This window comes from Callospermophilus lateralis, chromosome 3, assembly GCF_048772815.1.
Source record: "Callospermophilus lateralis isolate mCalLat2 chromosome 3, mCalLat2.hap1, whole genome shotgun sequence".
Taxonomy (NCBI): Eukaryota; Metazoa; Chordata; class Mammalia; order Rodentia; family Sciuridae; genus Callospermophilus; species Callospermophilus lateralis.
In genome coordinates this window covers 191,705,990-191,723,348 of record NC_135307.1, presented here as the reverse complement: position 1 = coordinate 191,723,348, position 17,359 = coordinate 191,705,990, and the positions used below count along the sequence as shown (strand labels likewise).

The 17,359-nt window shown below is 44.3% G+C and overlaps 1 protein-coding gene and 1 non-coding gene across 2 annotated transcripts in view; one reads left to right on the top strand and one right to left on the bottom strand.

Annotated features, from left to right (window-relative positions):
• The window catches only part of B4galt5 (beta-1,4-galactosyltransferase 5), a 70,942-nt gene extending 55,168 nt beyond the window's left edge, over positions 1-15,774 (bottom strand). Inside the window, exon 1 of the mRNA XM_076851961.2 lies at positions 15,586-15,774. Within this exon, the coding sequence (XP_076708076.1) occupies positions 15,586-15,700 (115 nt within the window). The 5' untranslated portion in view covers positions 15,701-15,774. The remainder of the gene's footprint in view (positions 1-15,585) is intronic.
• Positions 8,530-8,602, top strand: Trnaa-ugc (transfer RNA alanine (anticodon UGC)). Its single transcript has one exon. It is a non-coding gene; the product is annotated as a tRNA-Ala (tRNA).
• Positions 15,775-17,359: the final 1,585 nt, after the last annotated feature.

Genomic DNA, 17,359 nt, shown 5'->3' with positions numbered 1-17,359 from the left:
TAATTTAATGTGTCACTAATGGAATGTGTGAATGGTAGATACATAACATTATTTTTCCTCCAAGCCCTCTGGCTTTTACTGAACAATTCTGTATAATACAGTGAATTTTTTGGAAATACTTAAGTCACACCATAGCAAAACTAACTATATATAATTACCACTGCAGAAAAAAAAATTATATGACATCAATAGTATTCTCATACAGCATGTATAGATATTAAAAAGGGAAGTGGAAAAAGAACATACCACACTTAATTTCAACCTAATCATTTCCAACAGCTCAGAAGCAAGGAAATATTCTGAATGTGCATTATACCTAGCATTTCCAGACATATCTCCCGAAGGGCCAGAGAAGCTGCAGGTGAACTCTGAGGATGGATTCAGAGCGCCGCTGCACCATGCGGCTGCATCTGGGGACCGAAGGACAGCAGAGGCCTGGGTGCTGTGGCCAGCGCAGCCAAGCCTCAGGACTCCAAAGAAACCGAGACCAGGGGCGCTGGGACCACCTCTCAACAGCGTCTTAATCTTCCAGGGTCACTCTTTTTTCCCTTTTGTACTATTGGGTATCAATTCTGAGGCCTCGGTTGTGCTGGGAAAGTGCATCCACGGCCCATTTTTAAAATTTTAATTTGACACAGAATCTCACTAAGTTGCCCGGCTGACCTGGAACTTGAAATCCTCCAGCCTCACCTCCCCAGCAGCTAGGATTACAGGAGTAAATAAATTAAAAAAGTAAACTCAAAGTAAACTTGGGTGCCTGACCCAAGTTTACTCATTCCTAACAGGCAGAGAAAAGCAATCATTGAATCCAACAGCTCCCTAAAAAAGGCTATTATCGGGCTAGGGATGTGGCTCAAGTGGTAGCGCGCTTGCCTGGCATGCGTGCGGCCCGGGTTCGATTCTCAGCACCACATACAAACAAAGATGTTGTGTCCGCCGATAACTAAAAAATAAATATCAAAAAATTCTCTCTCTCTCTCTCTCTCTCTCTCTCTCTCTCTCTCTCTCCTCTCTCACTCTCTTTAAAAAAAAAAAAAAAAAAAAAAGGCTATTATCTCCACGTAGTGGGATCCAAGCAAAGGAAGAAGTGGGGTAACATTCAATGATATTTGAAAATCTTCTATTTAATTCTTTCAACAGTATTTCGGAATGAGATTAAACAGACTTGACACCAAAGAGGCGAGAAATTCCCATCAAGGTTCCCCCATGGGTAAAACCAGCAAGTATGTTTTCTTTACATCTTTCTAATCAAGAACCCCTGGCCAGAAATAATCTCACACGCAGACATTACTGAGTGTGGTAAAGTACCAGAAGCAGAACTATCCTGGAAAGGGTCTCACAGCAAAAAGACTGCATCACAGACCCTGCACTTACTGAATTGTTACCATGCTTTTTCTCTTGGCCTAGCAATTCCTAAGTCTCAAAACTTACAAATATCCACATGTGTGTAAAGAAGAGAGGCAAACAAACACTTGTAATGAAGAGATGATTATGAATAAATTAGTGAATTTCCTTTTATCACTCTTAAGGTTGACTTAATAGCTTAAAAACATAGTTCAACAGAACAAGGGTGGTAACATTTGTTAGTTCCTAATTAAACATGATTCATTCTGGAATGTCTCTGATGATACAACTTACTTACATAAATAATCTCCCAGTAAGTCTCAAACTTCACAATGAGGACTGCCTGATTCTCACCCACACCCCACCACCTGAGACCACGGCTTCCATCTATGCAGACTGTTTTAATTATAAAGCTAATAAATTAATAAAACTAAATACTAAAATAAGACCAGTGGTGATGTCTGACTTGTGGCTGCTGGGGAATGTCACTAAACACAGACCACAGTATCTGTGTCCAAACAAGTCCTACTTGGGCATTACTGCCACCCTTTCCTTTGTAAGCCCCAAGTGGCTTTGGTCAAAGTGCTATAAATAGCTACAGAAATTAACAAGAGATTCTCAGGAAAAAAAGGCCAAGGGAGTCAAAAGGACACAGGTGCCACGTACACTAGAGTGTTCCCTAAGTACCTCAGAGACTTCAGCAGCTACAGTGGCCCTGGCACCTGCTCCTGGGGCTCAGCAGCACCTTCAGGGTAAGGCCACCACATGGGAGGCACTCGCGGCTCTAAATTTTGAGTTCAAATGAAAACACTGAGTAATCAAAAAGAAAAGAACTCCGGAAACGCCAGTCTCCTCTGCACGCAGAGACTGCTGGCGCTGCTGGCACAAGGAGGCTCCTTCTGTAGATGGCCAGCTCTCTCCTCATCCACCACTGTGGTCAGGACACTTACCTGATGCAGCAAGCCCTGCAAACACCTGACAGCCTCCCTTGAATCCTCACAGTGTTCCTATGAGCTTACACATTGTCTGTCATTCCTTTTCAGAGGTATCTGGGTCAAGCCAGACACCTGAACCAAAATGCACTCAGTTATCAAGAAGCTTAAAAAACCCAGATTAATGGGCTGGAGCTGGAGCTCAGTGGTGAAGTGTTTGCCTCACATATCAAACTGGGTTCGATCCTCAGCACCACATAAAAATAAAGATATTGTGTGTCCATCTACAGCGTAAAAAAAATTATTTTTAATGTTAAAAAAAAAAACAGATTAAGGATGAGTCTGTGATTATGTTCTACTTAGGGGCGGGGGCTCTTTCACCTTTATGTGTTGCATGATAAATCCCTGGTCATACCAAAAAATTACTTTTGCCCATTCTACTATGCACTTTACACTTATATGTTTGAAATTTTCTATAATTATTAAGGAAAAAAATTATCTTGATCATAAAGCCAACCCAAAAAGCAGCCCTTAACCTGGAGTTAACTTCCCCTTAGTGCCAAATGAAATTCAAATCTTCTAATTCCTACAAATCTTAAGATTCCTAATACTTTAAACCAGAATAAAAAAGCTAGGCGTGCCAAGTCAACAATGAGACAGAAAATCAATCCAACACCAAAACCCAAACATTGAACTTCCTCCCACACACAACACAGGCCCAGCACACACAGCGAAGGATTCCAGTGGCCACTTTCAGAACAAAGCAACCACCAGGTTCGGGCCTAGCTTAGACAATCACAGCAACAGAAGGAAAATTATTTCCACTTTCTACTCAATAATATGGAACACAAAAAACAGCTGTTTATGAATGATGGCTGACTTTCCACATCACCCACTCGGACTTCATTTTCAGAAAGTGTTTCTTCTTTGTCCCTCTTTCAAAGAAATAAAGAATAAAACAATCTTTCATATCCAAAGCAAAGATTGGCAAGCATATTTAACCCATAAATATATATCATACCATAAACTTGAAAACTTAAGTGTTTTCTAATTAAAATTGGAAGCAATGTTCACAGCAATATGTAAGAATCACTATACCAATGGGTGCAGTGATGCACCCCTATAATCCCATCTACTTAGGACATGGCAGACAGGATCACAAGTTCAAGGTCAGCCTGGGCAATTTTGTAAGACCTTGTCTCAAAATTAAAAAAAAAAAAAAGGTACTGTGAATTTAATTCAGGAGCATTTACTATCCCCAGCCCCTTTTTTTGTTGTTTTGGTGGCACCAGGGATTGAACCCAGGGGGGCACTTAACCACAAAGCCACATCCCCAGCCCCTTTTCTGTATTTTATTTAGAGTAAGGCCCCTGCGTTGCTGAGGGCCTTACTGCGTTGCTGAGGCTGTCTTTGAATTTGATCTGCCTGCCTCTGCCTCTGGAGCTGCTGGGATCCCGGGCGTGCACCTTCCACCCAGCTGTTGCTGTTTTTTATTTTGAGACAGGGTCTCACTAAATTGCTTAGGGCCTCCTCGATAAATTGCTGAGGCTGGACTTGAACTTGAGATCCTTCTGCCTTAGTCTCCTGAATCACTGGGATTACAAATGTACACCACTGTGCCCAGCTCAAAATAAAAATTTTAGAAGGGCTGAACTGTAGCTCAGTTAGAGTGCTTGTGAAAAGGCCTAAATTCAATCCTTGTCAATACTAATTGTTTCCTTATGTTTGTCAATTTTTTTATATAGATTTCAGGTTTAGGCATAAGACAAACCATTAATACATGGATTTGTGATTTACAGTATCAATATACATGCTATATAAAATAAAAAGTACTGCGACTTGAAATTAATGTTAAAATTCACCTTGAGTCTTAAGTGGGCCAGAAAACACTTCTCAATTGTGCACAAACCTGACCCCCCGAACAGCCTCCAAGCATCTGACTGGAGGGGGCATCATGAACCTGAATCTGAAATTGTGCTGTGAATCATACTTCCAACTGTAATTAACATTTTTACAAATCCATGTTTTTATTTGATCCTCTTAGTTCCTCACCTTAAAGGCTCAATCGTGCAGCAAGTTTCAACATACACAAATGAGCAGGGAACAGTAGGTTAGTTTACACCTTAGAACTTCAGATCTGCCAACCTTCACCTGCCTTCATTTGCTTACCAACTATTTACTAAACAAGATATACAAATGGGCAGCAAATCAGACAAATACATGCAAAGCCAAATTTGTTATTTAACCTTTTAACCCAAGCCCCCAAATATTAAACATTTCCTAGTACCACCTGCCTATAATCACTATTATTATCCTTCTCACTTGGATAACACCACATACAATTCAGCTGGTATCAAGAAAAATATACTAAAATTGCCAGGTTTTACCAAATCAGAGTTGCAGGGGTCCGGCAGGTTTCTCTAAGTTAGATTGTCCTTTTTCTTCATTATTTGATTCTTCATTTTCTGATATTATAAAGGAAAAGGGGGAAAAAAGTCTGTGGTCACACAACACCTGTCTATGGTCATCAAGGACCATCTTGGGAGCCTGCACCTGTGTCATGGACTAGGGAAGCCTGAGGAGACAGATGGAATGTTCTAGGGAATAGAGAATTTAGAATCTGAAGGCACACACACAAACTCCCACAATAGCAGGCTTGAAGTCCCACCTCAGAGTCTTTACTATAATCAATCACCACTTATTATTAAAAAGCAGCACGTGAACAGGTGAGAACCCAGCAGATGCTAAGGACAATTTATTTTCCCTTTTATTTCCATATGAAAAAAAACGAGCCCCATCTTATTAACTGTTTACCAACCCATATTTTACAAAGTTCTCTTCTGTATTTATGCATAACCTGTGAATGGTACAGTCCCCCACACCAAAAATTAAGACAGGGCTAAATGTGTCCCAACATTTAGCCCTGTCTTACATGCATTTACAGAACTGCAGTTAGAAGCAGAAAATGTTAAAATTTGAGTTCTACTTAGGTCCTGCTGAACAAAATAACCAACAAACAAGAAATACAAAAGATATGGCTACCCACTGCCCTCAGAAGAGGTACCAGAAGACTTTTCCTTCAAACACTTGAAACATCTAACAATGGAAAGCATCTCAGCTTTGGCAAACAGAGGAGCAATATTAAAGACAAAGAACCTGAAATCAAGAAACTAACACTAGGGCTGGGGATGTGGCTCAAGCGGTAGCGCACTCGCCTGGCATGCGTGCGACCCGGGTTCGATCCTCAACACCACATACAAACAAAGATGTTGTGCCCGCGCTGGGACACAATCCCCAGAGGAGCTGCAACAGTGACAGGGTGTGCTGTGCTAGGAGACACTGTTTCTCAGGCCCACAGGAGCAACTAAAAACTAAAAAATAAAATATTAAAAATTCTCTCTTTCTCTCTCTCCTCTCTCACTCTCTCTTTAAAAAAAAAAAGAAAAGAAACAAACTAACACTAAGCTTACACTTAGCACAAGAGAAAAAAAATAAATAAATAAAACAAAACTCTGACTCTAGCTTTCTCAAAAATCAGATCAGGCCAGGCTCTGCAAGGCATGCTTATAATCCCAGCAGCTAAGAAGGCTGAGGCAGGAGGATCACGAGTTCAAAGCCAGCCTCAGCAACTCAGTGAGACCCTGTCTCAAAATGTAAGAAGTCTGGGAGTGTTGCTCAGTGGCTGAACACCTCCACTGTCAATCCTCAGTACCAAAAACATAAAATACAATCAACTCAGTAGCTTCATGGACAGAAAAAGAAATGGGAACACTGTAGAGACCAAAAGTTAAGTGATACTACTTGCAGGATAGGGTATCTTTAAAGTACAAAGGAAAAAATAAATAAATTGGACCTCATTAAAATTAAAAGCTTTGTCCAACACACACAAGACCCTGGATTTACTTCCAGCACCGCCCCGCCCCCGCCACACACACACACACACACACACACACACACACACAAAAAAAAAAAACTTAATTTTAAACACTTTGTGCATCAAAGGACACTATCTGGGGAATGAAAAGACAGCCATAGAATGGGACCAAATATTTGCAAATCACAAATCTGATACGTGTCTCTGGGTTCAATCCCCAGTACCAAAAAAATTGAAAAAAATTAAAAAAGCAAAAATGGGCAAACCTGAGTAGACATTTCTCTAAACAAGATATGCAAATGGCCAGGTAATACATGAAAAGATGCTCAGCACTGTCAGTCAACGGGGAAATGCAAACTGAAACTGCAGTGAGGTACCATTTCACATCTACTAGGATGCCTAGGGTATTTTTTTCTTCCAGTGCTGGGGTTGGAATCCAGGGCATGCTAGGGAAGCACTTGACCACTGAGCCACATAATTAATTTAAAAAAGAAAGAAAATTACAAGTGCTGGGAAGATAATAGGAACCTAATAGGAAAATTTGAGGAATAAATAATACATCATAAATCCCCAAGTCAGTCTACTATCATTTTTGGTTCATCTGGTTTGACTTCCTTAAGCTGATGACTAAGTTATTTTTATGAAAAGAAATAAAGCGGGGGGGGGGGGGGGGGGGTTGTGGCTCAAGGGTAGATCACCTGCTTAGCATGCATGAGTTACTGGGTTTGATCCCCCAGCACCACATTAAAAAAAAAAAAAAAAAAAAACTGAATAAACAAAATAAAGGTATTGTGTCCACCTACAACTAAAGATATTAAAAAAAAAAAAAAAAGGGATTTTTCTTTTTTCAATTACATAAAATGACCACAGCACCAGGTGTGGGTGCACACCTGTAACCCCAGCAACTCCAGGCTGAAACAGGAGGATCAAATGTTCAAAGCCTCCACAGTTTAGCGAGAGCCTACCTCAAAACTAAAAATAAAAAGGACTAGGGAAGTAGCTCAGTGGTAGAGCGCCCCTTGGTTCATTGCCCAGTACTACACACACACACACACACACACACACACACACACACATCATGACCATGTGGGAAAATAACATTTTCCCACCTTCACAGGTCGATGGGCTAACAAAGAGAAAAATACACACATCCGATCACAAATACACTTTAGGGTTAGTGCCTAACAGCAGATGAAATAACCAGCAGATTTTAAGGAGAAAAAAACTGTTCTGTTTTCTTTTCCCCCATCTTTCCAAGTTTTTGGCTGTTCAACACAGGAGAATTAAGCAAAAGGTTTCAATATCTATTAATTGTACTTTTAGGACCCCTGGAGGGCGGAAAAAGCTCCCTGGGTACTAATATTTATTTAGTTATGCTCTCTGGTACACCCCAGGTTAATTTAAGTTTCAGACACAACCCTGGGCCTGCTTGGGTCTACGCTTTCTGGCGCCTGACCCTCAGCACCACAGTTCCAGGGGCACCCTCAGGCTGACTCCTGGGAGAGCTGTCCATAATTGATGCTGTAACTAAGGCACCTCACTCCCTTCTGCTGGCAGCAAAGTCTTGGGCAACTCTAACCTCAAAAGAAGGAGGACAATGCCCAGGGGCAAATAATTGTTCACTCCAAGTAACAAACTGAGAGAGGACTTTGGAAAAAAAAAAAAAAAGTAGCACTGTAATCTATTTAAGGTGATTCCCATGCTTGGGAAAACACAGAATCCACAGGACTGGCAGGAGTCTGAATGCTCCTCAGCATAAAGCCACCCTGTAAAAAGAATGAGTGGGTCAAAATGCAGCCCTTCCACTTAAGATCCAGCTTCCTAGAGCACTGAGGAGGAGTCCAGGGCTCTGCTCCATGCTTAGCAGCTGAAGGGGGAAAACTGACTCTGCAGACTGAAACTCAAAAGGACTGCCCTGGGGACAAAAGAGGACTGAAAAGGAAAAGGGGGAAAAATGCTCTTAACATCCCAAAGATATTCCCATAAAATTCCCAAAAATATTCCCTGTAAAATTCTTTCAGTTTTTCCCTTTGACCAAAACAACGCACCTTCTTTTTTCCCCTTTCTTTGTCAAAATGATTTTGGAAGACAGACTCAGTATAGAAATTCTAAGACCTGTGTTCCCAGGCAAATGTCCTGAAGAAAGAGGCTGCTCACAGTGGGCTATTCTTTCACCCCAAAGACTGAGGCTGTGCTGCCTGAAGCAGACACAGCCCCTCCTCCACAGGACCTTTAAGATTGGAGTTCCTTAGCCAGGGGTGGTGGTGCACACCTGTAATCCCAGCAACCCAGGAGGCTGCGGCAGGACTGCAAGTTCAAGGCCGGCTCCAAGAATTTAGCAAGACCATGTCTCAAAAATTTGAAAAGGACTTGGGGTGGGGGGATATAGTTCAGTTGGTAGAGTGCTTGCCTTGCACGCACAAGACCCTGGGTTCGATTCTCAGTACCCCCACACACACACACACACAAAAAAGGACTAGGAGGGCTGGAGTTGTGACTCAGTGGTAAAGTACTTGCCTGGCAAACATGAGGCACTGGTTTCAATCCTCAGCACCACATATAAATAAATAAAATAAAGGTATTGTGTCCATCTGCAACTTAAGTTTTAAAAAGGGATGGAGGGGCTGGGGATGTGGCTCAAGCGGTGGTGCGCTCGCCTGGCATGCGCAGGGTGCTGGGTTCGATCCTCAACACCACATAAAATACAATAAAAGATGTTGTGTCCACCGAAAACTGAAAAATAAATATTAAAAAATTCTCTCTCTCTCCTCTCTCTCTCTCTAAAAAAAGGGGGGGGGGGAATGGGGGGATTAGGGATGTAGCTCAGTGGTAAAGCTCCCCTAGGGGAAAAAAAAGGTGGGGGTCCGAGAGCTGGGGATGTATCTCAGCAGTGGAGTACTTGTCCAGCACTTACAAAGCCCTGAGTTTCATCCCCAGCACCTCACACACACGAAAAGGCAGGGAGGATCTTTACTGGATAAAAGGAATCACTACCCTACTTTCTACTTCAAGGTCCCAATCACACACCTGCTCCAAATCATTAACTTCAGATGTCAAAGGGACCCTGGAATCCGTACAGAGCAGGAGGACATCACCTACGGTAAGAAATAATGACAAGCATGAAGGGCTTTGTACCAGTCTCAGTGCTCAATTCTGACAACCACCTGGGAAAAGCAGTATCCTCTATTTGATGAGTAAGAAAATGGAAAACAATCTGCCCACTCAGTCAGGGTTGACTGGGCGGGTGATCTCTCAGCTCAGGTTCACTCCTCTTCTGTGATCTTCCCATGGCCTGCACTCGCACCCAGCCTCCTACCTTCCTGAACAAGAAGGTCCCTCACGCACAAAACTGCAGCCAACTCCACCCAAGCTCACTCCAGTCTCAGAGCCCTTCTGTGTGCTGGGCAGCCCCCACCATTTCATCCGAGACTGCTGAGTGACTGGCTCTACCCCAGGTCAAACATCACTTCTTCAAAAAGCTCTCCCAAGTCACTCCCAGCACGATCCAAAGTAACTTGTACTTAGCTGTCTTCCCAGCATAGTAAAAGCACAGGTACAAAACCCTCCCGCAAGAATCACAGTACTATGATAAAAGATAGCTCGACCTCACCCCTTCTAGATCACTCAATTCCCCAACGCACATCTGACAAGAGGAGGTACCAAAAAACTATGTTGAGGGCTGCGGTTGTGGCTCAGTGGTACAGCGCCTGCCTAGAATGCATGAGGCACTGAGTTTGATCCTTAGAACCACATTAAAAAAAAAAAAATCATAAAACTAAATTAAAAAAAAAAAAAACGTTGAGCCAGGCACAGTGGGGCACACCTGTAATCCCAGCAGCTCAGGAGGCTGAGACAGGAAGATCACGAGTTCAAAGCCAGCCCCAGCAAAAGCGAGGTGCTAAACAACTCAGTAAGACCCCGTCTCTAAATAAAATACAAAATAGGGCTGGGGATGTGGCTCAGTGGTTGAGTGCCCCTGAGTTCAATTCCTGGTACCCAAAACAAATACTATGTTGAAAAGCAAATGAACACCTTCTACACGCCTCTCTCCCAGATCTGAACCCCATCTTTTTAAGGGCCAGTCTCGCACAATTGAGCTCCTAATTACACACTGCCTTCTATTTTTCTCTGTCTCTTGTGACGTCTTTTTAACCATACTCAGGAATATCTTACTAATTCTCCAATTTGGGAAGATAATAACCTAACCTGGGTTTATATGATCATCTATGACATAAGAACAGCAGTTCAAACCTTAGAATTCACCCTGGAACTGCCAACTTGAAGACTTTTGTTAAATAAAGTAATCAAATTTCTTACTGTTTAAGTAAAAAAAAAAAAAAAAAAACTGAATTCAAAGATCCCCCATATTTAGGAACATGAAAGACACTCAAATGCTAGATCAGATTAACGACCCAGTGACCTTAAATTTCTTTAACTTTCTCACAATATTCTACAAAACACACCCGGTGTGCAAAGGCAGGCAAGCCCTCATCCGGGGAGTGTGAAACCTGAAGGATAACTGTGCTTTCACTGATAGCACACACGAGCCCGCCTTCTCTCTTCCCCTAACCCACGCCCAATCTGCTGGCTTCGATTATTCTGACCCTGACCACTGTTAACCTCCAATTTCTCGCTCCTTTTACAGGCCCCGCTTTACACTCCCCGCTTCTGGCCTGCCACAAGTTTGTGTCTGTGTCACATCCCTGGATGCGCGCAGCACGTCTTCCAGGGTTGAAAAGGCACAAAATACAAGGCAGCAGGACAGCCAGCAGCATTGTGTCCTGTCACCTCTTTGCATTTTACCTTCCCAAAGACTCTCAGAGGCAAGGCCACAGAGGCCTCCTTCCTGGGGCACATCAAACACTGCTCCCACTAGCCTGTCCAGCTCAGGAGGGAAAAACAGGCCTGTGGCAGAAGCTGCTCACTGACTAGAGTACCCATGTCCCAGAAGAGTGACCGGGACTGTGTGAACAGCTGCTTCCACAGACTGTCCAGGACTAGCCTGCTTTCGCTTTTAAAGAAAATTTCGGGGTTGGGGTTGTGGCTCAGAGGTAGAGAGCGCTCACCCAGCACACATGAGGCACAGGCACTGGCACTGGGTTCATCCTCAGCACCACATAAAAATGAAATAAGGATACTGTGTCCACCTACAACTAAAAAATAAGTATTAAAAAAAAAAAAAAAAAAAAAAAGGAAACTTTCAACTCCAAACCCAAGACCTTGCTTCCAATATAGCAAAACCTCTGCATAGGGACTGGGATTGTGGCTCAGCAGTAGAGCGCTCGCCTAGCACAGGCAGGACCCGGGTTCCATGCTCAGCACCACATAAAAATAAAGGCCTTGTGTTGTGTCCATCTACACCTAAAAAATAAATAATTAAAAAAAAAAAAAAACCTCCGCATAGAGGACAGAAACCACCCCTGAGAAACCCTGGTCAACGGTGGTGCTGCTCAGTTTTATAACTCCAACCTGTTCTCCAAATATGGATTCCTTCTAAGAAAGAATGCACAACATTATACTCAAATATGTGAGCCAGAGTGTGTGTGGGTTGAGGGAAATTCAGAAGGTGTCTTTAGCAGGATGAGGTTTTTTAATTTTCTAAAATGAAATAACCCACATTTCCCCATACACATTTCATTCGAGAAAAGCCCAGGCATTAAGTACTTGGTGTTCAAAGGGTATGTTGGTGTAAAGAAAAAACCAAAAAAAGTCTATTTCATGATATACTTGACTGGAGGAAATATAAAAAATTTTAGTGATTATTAGAAAAAAATGATATTTGATTATATAAAACACGTATCTTCTCTAAAACCTTAGGTCCAATATTTGTGTAGCACGTACACGAATCATCAACCTTCTACATACTAAAACATTTCCCTAGCTCTATTGAGGTATGTTTTTCAAAGCTGACTAAAAACTCTATTAAGATGCAGTTCTATCTAGTTTTTCAAATAGCTTCATTTTGTTTTTTTTTGAAGTATCAGATCACAAAAGTCAAGTGACTTGCTCAAGGTCATTTGATCAAGTCAGGTGAAATTAGAGTCCTGATTCCTGCCTTCTAAAAGCTAGCCATAAATCAAACTTTTCTTGAAACTAAGCAGGCCAAAAAAAAGAAAAAAGAAAATCATTCATTTCCTTTTTTCAGCAATCAAAGAACAAGAGAAAAGTAGTTTAAATGGCAGAACAGAACTTCAATTAACAAAATTCCATTAATGTACAAACTACTACCCTTAACCACACAGTACTGGTTGCTGTGTTAACAATGTGCAGAGGTCAAGAATCTGTACCTTGCCGTGATGGCACCATAAAGTCCCTACCATGTTTTAAAATCAGCACTTTTATGTATATTTGTAAATAGCTCACTTTTGTTATCTTTTAAAAGACCGGATCAAGCTAGAACATTAGAAGTACTCTGAGCCCTTAGATTTCTTTTAAGTTAAAGGGCCATTAATATGTTCAAAGTTTTCTTCAGAGTCCTGAAAGGAAAAGGGATACCTCAATCCTGCAGGTGAAACAGACGTTAGCAATGAGGGTAGACGCCATACATGTTCATGATCTTATCACCTTCCTCTTCCCTTTTCAAATCCACCACTTTTCTCATACTTTCTGCCCATCCTTTTAATTTCTCCTACAGTGCTGATATAAAACACTATTTCTTTTTTTAAAAAACATTTATATATTTTTATGTGGTGCTAAGGATCAAACCCAGTGCCTCGCGAATGCTAGGCTAGCACTCTGCCACTGAGCTACAACCATAGCCCTAAAACACTACCTCTGAATTAAAAACATAACATCCAGCGCAACCATATTTTTCAAATACTCACTGGATTGGATAGGGATATTAGAGTACTTTGGATTTGTTGCAAACACACTATGGTCACATTCAGGAATTTCCCATGTACCCAATTTTCTAGGTCAGTTGGTATCATTACCCCCATTTCACAGAAAACTCTCAAGTCCAAGAAAATTTCCATTTGCTTTTGATTATGGATCAACAATGTTAAGAACTACAATCATCTAAAAATTACTAAGTTAATAGTTAGGCTGAAATTTTGTCTAGGTGGTATTAAACACAAATAACTTTAAAAAAAAAAACATGATTTTTTTCATTCCAAATTCAAGTCTACCTATTTCTGAATATAGTTGTACTAGTGGAGTGATAATTTCTCTTTGCCCTTGAGCACATGGCCACAAGTTATACAAAATAAATCAAGAGCAAGGACGGGAAAAAAAATTAAACCTAGGAGGAAACAGGAGTCTGCCACTTTCCATTGTTCCAGAAAACAGATGTGTCATTATCTGCAAATGTTTCAGACCAAACTATATGAAACAGTTAATACACTGTTTTGACCTACAAAACAGAATTTTATGTGGTTCAAACTAATATATTTTCTAAGCTCATTTTAATAACTGTCTCAAATAAGGTCTTCATATCCCAAGGCACATGTATTCCTTCAGGCTGCCTTAACCTTTTGGGAGCATCTGCCTCCCCACAGTCCAAAGCTAGACATTTGGAAAATTAAGTTCATTATTATCAAGGCAAGACAATCAGCTAAACCTAACAGTGGTTGTGTAAAGACCAGGACTCCTCCACATCCTTTTTCCTGTTCCTCTTTCCCACTAACAGAACTGAAAACTAAGTACATCAGCCTTTGCAAACACTTAGATCCAAGGAGACACTAATGAAAATTGAAGTGCTTTACATCTTTCAGTCATACAATATATGGCACTTTAAGCATAGTTCCATGGACCAAAGTCTACCATTGGGGAATCTTGATTAATCCTAATTTTCAACTCTGTAGAAGAATTTGGCTCCAAACCTTTCCAATCAAAAGGGTGATTATCTCCTCCATGGGACACAGTTTCCCCTTTAGATATAGCTGACTTATGGAACTAGACCAGAAATACCTGTCACTTTCACAAAAGGAGGGGGAGAATGGCTCTGAGTCCAACACATCACTTCGGATCCACTTTTAAGAAATCTAATATCCAGCATGCTAATGAATTATTTTCTCAATTAATTCCACTAATTAGTCATCTATTCTTGTTCTGCCAGAATCCCTATCTTTTTACCATCTAATCATTCATTGCCAACAAGCCACATATTCTCCTTCCCTAGAGGGATGCATTTCCCTAAGACACTGGGTAAATAAATGGTTAGGGTAATCTGATGCTGCCTGTTCCAGCTTTCCAGATCCAGTTCACAGTACCAAACATCAATATTAACCATCAAGGGAAAATATGCTTTTTTAAATAATCAGGAGAGAATCTCCTGCTCTATCTGGAAATTTCTCTGTTCTGCCAGTTCAGTATTGGCAGTCAACAGACAATGGCACTGTTACTATACTACAATACTAAAAGGCGTTTTCCCTATAGCTAAACCATCATCTCTGACACCCAAATAATCAGAATTTTTCAGCAGAATTTACTGTCCTTGCCTCACCCCCCAACAGCATCTTCTGCTCATTTTTTCGCCCAACACTGAGGTTTTATCTGAGTTCCATGGTGATGCCAAGGCAGGTAAAGACATTCCTTAAATCTTCCACCTACTCCCTTCTTTTCTGAAACTTACACATAATCAATGTTTTTACTTATTTTGAAAACTCTCATGCACCAGGTATAGTGATAATAGCTTTAAAAAGCATTTATCTACTTCCACCCTTAAATCTTTATGGGTTGGGGAACGTACCCCCATTGTACAGAGAAGAAAAGCTGAGGCTCGGTCACCTGCCCAAGGTCATCCCGGGCAGGGGCTGGGATCCAGGTTTGACCTGGATGTCCTCTGTCCTCCGCCGGCTCGGTTCTCACAGTGCGTGCGGGCGGGGTGCGCTCCTCGGGGCTGTCTTCCTTAGAGGACGAGCCTCTAAGAACCAGTCCCCTTCCCTGTCTTCGCCACGCTCCCCTCACTTCCACCTGGCAGCGGCTCCCGGAGGCCCTTGTCACAGTCCCTCCTCTGGGGCCAATTCAAACTTCCCCTCGGTCCCCAAAGCAGGCACCGGCTGACACGAGGAGCCGCCTCCTCCCAGCCGGCAAGGCTGGGAGCCGGCGAGTGGAAGAAAGGAGGGCGCGGATACTCCCCTTCCCCAGGCTCGGACTCGGGGGCCGGGGGCGCGCAGGGCGCGGCGGGGGAGTGAGCAGCGCGGGCGGGCCAGGGGTCGGGCGGGACCCGGGGACCGGAGACCGGAGACCCGGCGCGGGAGCGCGGCTCCGGCGGGCAGGGGGCTCCGGCGCCGGGGGAGGATGCGCGGGCGGCGGGGCGCTGCCGCCGGCGCCCGGTCCGTGCGCGGAATGCCGGGAGCCGCGCCGGGGCGGCGGGAAGGGGTCCGCGGGGCGGCGGGCGGGGCCCCGGGGCCGGGCGCGCCAGGCGGGAAGGTGCGGCCGCCTCGGGCGCGTCGGGCCCGGGTCGGGGTCGGGTCCCGGGAGGCCCCCTCCTACCTATGCCGGGCGCCACATAGACGAAGTAGAGCAGCGAGGACGAGAGCGAGAAGAAGAAGAGCGCGGCGAGCAGCGAGCGGCGCGGCAGCCGCAGCAGCCCCCGGCGGGCGCGCATGCTGCAGCCGGGCGGCCGCTCGAGGGCCGGGCCTGCTCCCGCCGCTCCTGTGCGCCGCCGCCTGGGCCTCGGCCGCCGCCTCCCGGGCCTCGCGGGCCGCCGCCGCCGCCGCCTCGCCGATCCCAGCCGCCGGCCGCCGCGGGCCGGGCCACATGAAGCGGGCGGGGGCCGCGCGGCCCGGAGCGAGCGCAGCGACGGGGGCGGGGCGGGCGGCCGCACGGGGGCGGAGGGGCGGGGCCAGCGCTGCCGGGCACCGTCGCAAAAGACCCGCGCGCGCTCTCGCCGCCCGACCCCCCGTCGCCCCCGCGGCAGCGCGGCGGCTTTAGGGAGCGTCACCAAATGACGACAGCCCCTCTCCCCGCGGGGCCACCGCCCAGGCTTGCGGGGAGCGTCTCTCAAGAGCCAGCCGGCTTCGCGCTCGGGCTCCTCTAGAAGGGGGCCAAGGGGCCATCTGCAAAGTCTGACCGTCTAGTAGCCCACTGCGGCAGAAGAACTGGGATTGTAACGCTTGGGGGGCTCGGCCTGGTATACGCTTTCATTCATTCGTTTATTTATTAATTCAATCATTTCATTATTTATTTATTGAATGCCAGATGCAGTTGTTGGTGCTGAGAACAAAACAGATTAAATCTCTTGTCTTCTTTGAAGTTACATTCATGTGGAGGAGAATAAACGCAAATCAATCAATAATTATCTGGTACTAATAACAGATGAGCAAAATAAAACAGGAGAATGTGTTGGCAGCAGGCTACAGTAGACAAGGAAGGTCTCCCTAAGCAGCTGACATCAGCTGAGACCAAGGGTGAGAAAGAGCCAGCCACAAAGTGAGGACAGAGCAGTGCCACCAGGGGGAACAGAAGGGCAAAGGCCCTGAGGTAGAGAAAGCCCATTCTGGCCCCAGGTTGAACCCAAGGCCAGCAAGTAAAGTAGGAAGACCTGTAGACAGGTGCACATCCCACGGAACAGGGAACCAAAGAGGAAACTGACATTGCTATAAGGAGAACCAAGTCATGCCCTTCCACGCAAAACTGGCCTGACTCTGAGGGCAGGCTCTTGACTACTGAGCCGTAAACTGCCTCAGTGTTCTCTCTGGACCCTGCAGCTCTTCTGTAGGAAAATCGGTGCCCTACCCCATCACTTAGCGTGGGACCATATCTAAAACAGTACCTCAAAATCAGCCTTGATCCAGAGCACCTCATAAGGCAGTGAGCAATAGCTAGAGACCCATGGGGAGTGACAGTAGCACCCCACCAGCTTCAAGAAGTTCCCCCATGAATCCAAGAGGCAAGTGTCCCCCATGTGGGCACATCTGAAACCAGAGCCCTGTCTTGGAATATGTCAGAAGCCAGGAGTGGGGAACTTTTTTCAGGGATTCTATGAGAATCAAAATTAATCCTATTCTATATTCCTAAAGCAATTTGTACTTTTTCCACTGTTAACTTGACCCTTTTAAGGGGAGGCTATAGAGCCAGACTGCCCAGATTCTTTAACTCCCAGCTCTTCCATTCTTAGCTTGTGACCTTAAGCAAGTTACTTAAACTCTCTGTACCTTAAAACAATGGGAATGTCATTAGTAATGACCATATGAGGTTGTTGTGAGGATTTGACTAATACATGCAATGCCTGACACATGGTAAATGCACATGGGTCTCGCCTTAT